This window comes from Watersipora subatra, chromosome 1, assembly GCF_963576615.1.
Source record: "Watersipora subatra chromosome 1, tzWatSuba1.1, whole genome shotgun sequence".
Classification (NCBI taxonomy): Eukaryota; Metazoa; Bryozoa; class Gymnolaemata; order Cheilostomatida; family Watersiporidae; genus Watersipora; species Watersipora subatra.
Genome location: NC_088708.1, coordinates 44,392,575 through 44,400,883, shown reverse-complemented (window position 1 = coordinate 44,400,883; position 8,309 = coordinate 44,392,575). Strand labels below are relative to the sequence as shown.

General features: G+C 36.7%; 1 protein-coding gene across 1 annotated transcript; it reads right to left on the bottom strand.

The window, feature by feature from the left end:
• Positions 1–237: 237 nt before the first annotated feature.
• LOC137388032 (uncharacterized) lies at positions 238–7,253 on the bottom strand. The gene is made up of 5 exons (XM_068074552.1): positions 7,077–7,253; positions 6,121–6,298; positions 2,949–3,125; positions 1,558–1,776; positions 238–815 (listed from the first exon to the last, which is right to left on the bottom strand). Exons 1-5 carry the CDS (start codon positions 7,251–7,253, stop codon positions 238–240), a joined length of 1,329 nt encoding a protein of 442 aa, XP_067930653.1.
• Positions 7,254–8,309: the final 1,056 nt, after the last annotated feature.

Here is an 8,309-nt window from a genome sequence, read left to right as displayed (position 1 = left end):
GACGAATAACATTGACAATAGTCAATCGCTGTTGGCAATTGGCCACTAGCATTAGCAATAGATATTCATGTCAGCCAAAACTTTCATCACATGTTTCCAAAAGGTCTGAACACAGCGGACCCCCACCAGTCATCCGTTCATCTTGCTGCCTCTCATGAATTTAGTCTTGTAAGGCAGCAGTAAAGGTTTATCAGCGTTACTCTGAGCTAACTGAAGGAAACGACCAAGTATAGCTAATCATGTACTCTCTGGAGGTATCGCATTAGAATTTGTCTCCCCTTCTGTCAGAATGCATCGTACTTCATCGTCACAGGCGTTTAGCAACCAATCATTAGCCATTATATCTTCAGAGCTTTCGCATTCTTCCGTTAAGCTTATATTCTCTAGCAAAGTTTGGTGCTTGTACGCTTTTAGGTTTCCTGATACCCATAATGCACCAGCAAAAGTACTAACCATAGCAAAGGCTAACACACCAAAAGCGCTGTTGTATAACTTGATATTTAACCATGTTGCAGTGAATAGGGTTAAGCGTGATCCAAGACTTTCCAAAATAATCCGGAAGATAAATGTAAGGCATAGTATCCTTCTGATATCCTTGTGTGAGGCAAGTCTGGTAAGAATGGTGAGAAGACAACTTAGGCAAGCTCCATCTACTATCTGTAGAGGGAGTGTTAAATACATCATCCATGATTCGATAGCGAAGCTTGTGAGGGCCAATGAGATAGCTTTGCACGCAATGGCTATCATGACAGCAGTCAGTTCAGAGAGGTCAAATTGTTTGACTATGATGGGTATCAGCAGCAGGCTGCCAAGACCTACAAAACAAATGATAAGAAAATCCGAGAAATAAAGAGTTTTTAAAACAGACTTTCAGTGAAAAGTATAATTTCATTTAATGAAAGAGTAATATGTTTCATGAATTTAAAAAAGAACTGTTTTGGCTACCAGCGAAATATTCAAAGCTAACCTTAGCTATGTTGGCACACCATAAAAATAACATGCCACGTATTGATGTTGAAATTCCTCCCATGTATTAGCTGTTAATCCAATACACAAAGTTAAGATGTACTCTGCTCACAGGAAGTTTACATGTACACATGAGACTGAATGATCAACAATATCTAGTGACACAATAACAGCATGTGGCACTCCTTGGCATTTTGTTTGAGGTTTTCACTGTTCATTTCAGTTGGTAAACCAAAATGGTTTTGTGAAAGCTAAATATAGATATTACATTATATTAATTTGAGCTTCAATTGCATTTAATTGTGCTTATTTTATTTTACTAACATGACAGTTAATCGCTAGAAATTCATGGCTTTGTTGAAATTATTGATTTTATTAAAAAGCAGCTGTAAGCGCCGGAGTTACAAGACAAAGCTTTGCAATATATAATTTTAGTTGAAAAATAACTTATTTTACAAGCTTATGCATGTTTTAATAGAATTTTTTCAACGTATCGTTATGGCTTTTTTTAAAGGTCACACGCAAGCCGATTTTTGTTTTAAATTATGTTTTTCTTCATTGCGGTTGTCATAGCTACTACAGAACAATTACCTTGACAAAGAAGCACAGCTACAAGGTAGGTAGTAAACTGTGATTGGCTCCAGTCGAGTTTAGTCGGATTCAATACTAGAACTCGTGCTGCCAGCTCTTCAGATGAAACACACGTCTCGTGTACAATCAGTATAAGAACAATGGCTACTAGATGTAGGACTTCTTGTCTCTCATAAGTGTGAAACCAGTCTCTCCTTGGGTTACAGTCCTTACGCTTGACTACAACATTGTGAGGACTCATAGAAAGTTCATAGTTAGTGTCAGGAGTTGTTGAGACCTCACACCTGATCTGATCTTTTGGACTTCTCTAGTTTATTACAGTCAATATTTATACGGTACACAACAGAAAGTATGTAGAGCGTAACATTTTTTTAAAAATTATTTCAAGGAACTTAGAGAATATCAGTAAGTTCAAGGTAATACTAAACTATAGCGAAGGCTGTTAAAGGTACATAAATTCATACATCTACTGAAATTAATTGCTTCATTTTTAAACCACTCATATTTATACACTCATTAATGTATAAATATTTATACGTAATAAATTTACACATTTCTAAAAAATAATCATCCTATTTTTTTCAATCCTTTATTAAAATGATAATTAAAGCAAACATTAGCAAAAATATTGCTTGAAAAACTTATCTTACAAAACTCTTCTACAAAAGTTATAAGATAAAATACAAGAAACAGAAAACTTCAGTTATATAGCAATTAAATTTAAACTAGCTGAATAAGAGCTACCACTCTATTCGTTCATAAACCTTTCTACAGTAATTGACAAATGAGAAATAAGTCGAGTATATTTGATTCATTGAAATGAGTCGTCCTCATTATACAAATTAGAATTTCTAATTTAATTCCTTCTATCTGGAATCAGCTTTATTTGAGATTCGCTCAAGAGGGCTCACAGACTCATCATTATTAAAAGGTACATTATCAGTTGTTTTAAATGTGCAAACTTTCTTACAATCACAAAATTCTGCACATGCACTTAAACAGACAAATAGAATATTAGCCAATACAATACTCAAAGCCATAATATTTGGCTTATTAGACTGAAGCTCTAACCAGTTGAGCTAATCAGCCATGTTGTAACACACTCTGAAGCCTCACAATATTGTGCCAATCTTTATTCTCTGTGTTTGCTATAGAAAAGCGGACAAACGGACGGACGGATGAGCCATGGCCAATAATAGTATAGATTTGTTTAATCTCAAGGTTTTGTATTTTAGTTGGTCAAATTATCCCCACCATCTTCAGAATGTTATATTTAGTTGTTCATAAGCAACCAGCTGCTACATTGCACTCATCGATGTTAATAAGAGTCCAGCAGGTGTTTCCTCTGACGAATAGTAAAAGGTCAAGGTTACTTTATGTTTGCTACAAACCTGTTTCATAGCCTGTGCACAACAGAGAAGCAACCAAAGCTACAGTAGAGAGTATGGCCACCACAACGGGTCCATGGGTTATCACTCCATCATTTTTGCTTAAAAGTGTTCCCGCTGCTCTGCCAGCCAACATGACAGCGATCATTCTGCCAAAGTTGGTAGTTAGTTTTTCCGCTTCTGCCAATAAACGGACCAGTTAGCAATAAAGTTTCCCTTGACAGTGCCCTGAATTGGTAGATCAAATGAATAGTCTAGTCGTTTTTAAAGATTTTTCACTTTAAGCTAATATAATACGATTGCCATTCAATCAATAAATCAAATTTATTCGTTAAAAAGTTCTATTATAAGAAGAAGCCTATTTTTTGAAATGTTATGTAATCTCTAACGATGACTCACATAATATTTTTTGGAAACTTTGTGGCCACGTGATCAATTGTTTTATAATTTCTCAAAATGGCTGACCAAGACACATGCTCCAAAGTTGAACGAAGATCAGCTATCTAATTATTTTATACCTGAAAGATGTATACCCAGCGAGTTTTACAGAAGAATGGTGAGTTTCTATGAAGAAGACAGTTTAAGCCAGAAAAATTTTTACAAATGGGCAAAATAGTTTAGAGAAAGACAAGTATTGATGATGAGAGATAAAATAAACCTGTTGATGTGTGATAAATACTGTCAAGGTATTCTGTAGCTTAAGCACCAGCAGTTTATAAGAGTTTGTTAATATGCCCATAAGGACTAACTACAGGGTGAGAGAGACAAGGCTAAAATATTCCCAAGTTCTCATATGCAGTCAGCATTACATAAAGATAGTTCATAACAGAGGCAGCACTATTTATATATTTATATACATGTTTGAGTACGCTGGCAGTCAGTGTGTAATAAGTATGTGTACAATTATTCTTAGTTGTAGAAATGTGGATGAGATGGTAGTGTGCTTGGCTGGGAATCTGATTATCTGGGTTCAGTTCCCGCGTGATTGAAACTTTTTCCTAACGCCAATTGTATGACTTTGGACAGACAGACAGATGAACAGATGTGGTTCTTATTATAGTAAAGATTGATCCAAGCAAAGGGTTTTAGTTTGTTGTGTAAATTTCGCATTTTATTAACCGTGTAAATATCTTGTTAACCGGGGTTGGGACCATTACAAAAAAATCATCACTGCGCATTGATAAGTAGGCTACTCACTGATGCCTAGATGTCAAATGCATTGCAGTTGCAGTAGTGTTTAGCCTAGATATCTAGGTAGTTGCATTAGCACTGCAGTAATAAACATGTCATAGCCATGCTGTATGCACTATAATTGCAATATGTTCTTTTGCTACTGCACAGTATGCAGTATACATACAGTACATACTATTTACTAATGCGTATTATGCAGTATTTCTGCGGTGGTGGTATTGCGTACTGCGCAATGTGCTGTATATAATAAGATTGTTGCTAGTGCACAATTAGGAGTGTTAAATGCAATGGAAACTTTTGCATTACACTGTACATACATGCCTAGCAAATTACACTGTACATACATGCTTAGCACATTACACTGTGCATACATGCCCAGCACATTTTTGAGAAAACGTTTTACATAATCAAGTATTGAGTTGACTCAGTTGCAATCACAACAAAATTGTGAGATGTGAACAGATTGATCACAATTAGCGCATTGAATGCAGTTGAAATAAATATCTACAATGGTTTTAATATATAGTGTAAATGGAAATACAATACAAAGATCTCAATTTCATCGATCAAAGTGGTAATAATGCGTGGCTCCCTATTCTGAAATGATATGGGAGTTAGAGTACAAGTTCATGAGCTTGCTGAATATTGCATCTGACAAGTTTGTACAAAGCAGTACAGATGATTGGAAAGTCAGCAGTGTCAGTTGATCTACAGTGTCACCTGGATATTAATACAATGTTGCAGCAAACATGTAGTGAAGAATACATATTCGCAGTGTGTATGAATTGGTGGGTTTCAGGTAATGCATCATGGAAGCAAATATACTGCAGAGCGCAGTGGGCAGATTACAGTAGGATTGCAGTTTCAGTAACAGCAAATGGCTACTGGTCATTAGAAAGTTGTAATTTACTGCAAAATTATTGCTTACTGCACTACAGTGACGCGGTGCAGTTCTAATACATCACAACCCTATTGCCCAGGAGTTTCCCTCTCAACTTTCATCCTCAAGGGCGTGACGAAAAAACATGTTTTAGGGGTGTTTTGTGGTGAACAGACACTCCAGAGTGTTTTCATAGAAAAGTTTTTTTTTGCTTAGTGCAGTTGAGAGGGACCAAACCTGTCTCATTGAGTTCCACACAATGGAAAAGGGTATTCATGAGCAAAAAAGGGGGCAATTAGTCTGTGGCGATGAAGTGATAAGGGGTAGTTTTTCATTAATGTGTAAGTCAGTAGAAAGGGTGCACTTTATAACATCTCAGACTAGCCCTTGGGGATGAATAGAAGAGAGTGAACCCCCTGAGCCCTATTGTTAACAGGTAATTACTAAATTGCTATGATCTACTTGGTCTAAGAGGATATAGGCAGCAGGTAATTTAGCAGTAGCTGTTATAGCATATATGAACTTGTGTCCTTCCCTCTAAAAGGAAGTCCTGTTATAAATCCTGTTATAACAAGTCCTGATGTTTGTGGATGAAATCTGGGTTTCAAGACTTATATACAGTCTTTTAGTGTAATGTTACACTTACAGCTTTAACATGCTGACAACAACTGATCCTGTGTAGTTTTCTTACATACAAGTTACTTGAAGAAGCTCTCATTGGTTTATAATAAAGACAGAGTTTCTGGTCTCTTGTGCAAGAGATGCTTTTATACAAATGATATATAACTTGAAGGTTTTATTCAGCAAAAAACTGAATAAATTTCTATGAAAATGCGAAGAATGCATACAAACTGTAGACAAAAGGGGAAACAGGAGAGACCCAGAGGTTGATATGTTGTTAGCTGTATAGCCATATAGTGGCGTCTGAGTGAAATCACATTATTATTCCATTACTTACATGCATATCGATTTTGACTTTTGTCCAAGCTTCTAATAAAATTTCCCATTGACATCTTCACACTTAAAAGCAGTACGATTACATTTTTAAGTTTTGTGTAGTTTACTTGTGCCCTTTGTGTGAGCATTATGTAGAAACGCTTTTACCTGAATGTTGAATGACATGGCAGAGAGATCCTAAAAATATGAGAGCTGTTCCTCCAGATAATCCAAATATGGCTGCTCCGAGATAGTTTGTTAGCAAAGGCAAATGGCTGTCAAAGACTGGCAGCAGAGTCATCACTGCTGCTGCTGACAGTCCTAGTAGTGGCAGTCTGTAGGTAAACTAAAAGAAAATATTGTACATTTTAATAGGCAGCTTCATAATCTTCAAGTGTACATGTATGTGTTGGACCCTCAATATAACTTTATTCTTTAGCTATTGCGATGTGCTGCCTGACATCAAGTGTAATCTATGTACTACAACACCACGCCAGCAGGTGTAGTTTATGTACCATGACAGCCTGGGGGCAGGTGCAGCTCATGTATCATGCTGGCCTAGCAGCAAGTATACCCTATGTATTACAACAACCTGACAGTAGGTAGAGTCCGTGTACTACACCATCCTGACACCAGGTTTGGCCTCTATCTAACAACAACCCGTGGCAGGCGCTACACATGTACTATGACACTCTGGTTGCTAGTATACTTGAAGTATTCAATTTTTTGTATCATTGACAGTTTTGCAAGTTTAGTTTTTACCATCGTATATAAACTTAAATAAGCTGTGCAAGCAATTTAACAAACTACGTCTGCAATTTCAATAAAGCTTTCAAAGGTGTATCAGAATTCTACCAGATAAGACAGCAGAATAAAATCCAAAAAACTATAGCTGACAACCAACAGCAGGTCAGCATTGTTTACTTATAGCGTGTTGTTTGTTGTATCTCATCAGTCTGACTAAATAACTGCTTTATATTTAGCAATATAGTGCAAATAGTCTCATGGAATACGCTGACTTGGAGTGCTGCCGGAGTACCTAAGGCTTTCTTCTTTATAAAACCAAGCTACATGTAATAAAACCACTCAATCATTTCAAGGTTTTCTGCCAGCCACAATCTTACCTTGTATCCATACTCATCTACGATGAAGATGGCAGTGACTATCGACACAACTTCCGGTAGTTGTGACATAACGATAAGAACCTCTGAGTTGGAGATTTCTTCTGTCTCATTTTGTCGTACACCAGCACCCACATCGCCAGCGAATGTGACGACATTATGAAAAATTGAGTTCAGCATGATTGTTGACAACGTGAAGAAAAAAGCCAAAAGTGCATAATAACAGATGAAACTATTTGTGACCATCCTGAAGGATGCGCAGCCTTAGAGTATGCAAACTGCCAACTGATTGAGGCACACCTACACATCTTCAGTTGTGGCAAATAGGAGCCCGTGATTTCATTTGCCTAGCTTATTGATTTTAGTAGAAATCAAGTGGAACTTTATGATTGGTATCATTTCTTTATTGTACGCAAGCTCTATACTACCAGGCTTATGTCATATGCGGAAATAGTTTTCCAGGTGATAACACTATTGACTTGGGTTTTCATAGAAAACTTGCAATTAAAGGTCTACTATGTGAGCAATCTTTCAAAGATCGTGTACGATGTCTGCTTAGCTTAACGCAAGCAGAGGCTACAAGTGTTTTTAATAGCATCGTCGTATAAACAATAACTCTGTGATCTTAGCTGGACATGTCTGACTACAACGGCAAAGGAACCTCGATGACTGGAGACATGCCAAGTTGCAGTGAACAATCTAAGGTTGGATGTCATTCTGGTCACAACCAGTGACCATTATGAAGATATGAACTCCAACTAGTTGTTTGCCAGCCGAGCATTCTAGATCACTATGCCACTAGGTATATTAATGCATGATTTAAAAGAGACATGGAAACAGTTTGCACACTTTTCTGGTCATAAAGGGTTGCTCTATTATTCCTAATACACTAGAAGTTGCAGCTCTTGACTGTTCTTATGCGAGTTATAGATCTGACAAAATCTTGATAAACTTAAGTTCAATAGCGCTATTTCTAGTTGAAGTTCACACATATATTAAAATGGTATAAGAGGTATGCACAATAAGGTACAGCATACATCAGCTTTAAAAAATATTAAGTATTTCAAAGCAGTCTTTCACAAAGAACAGTATTTAAGATGGATAGTACTAGACTAGCATATCTACTCATTAATAATTAATAATGCATGAGTCGTCTTAGTCAGCATGCTCAGCATACAGCATATTCAGCATATTCAGTATATTCAGCATAATCAACAAACTCAGCAAAGACAGCAT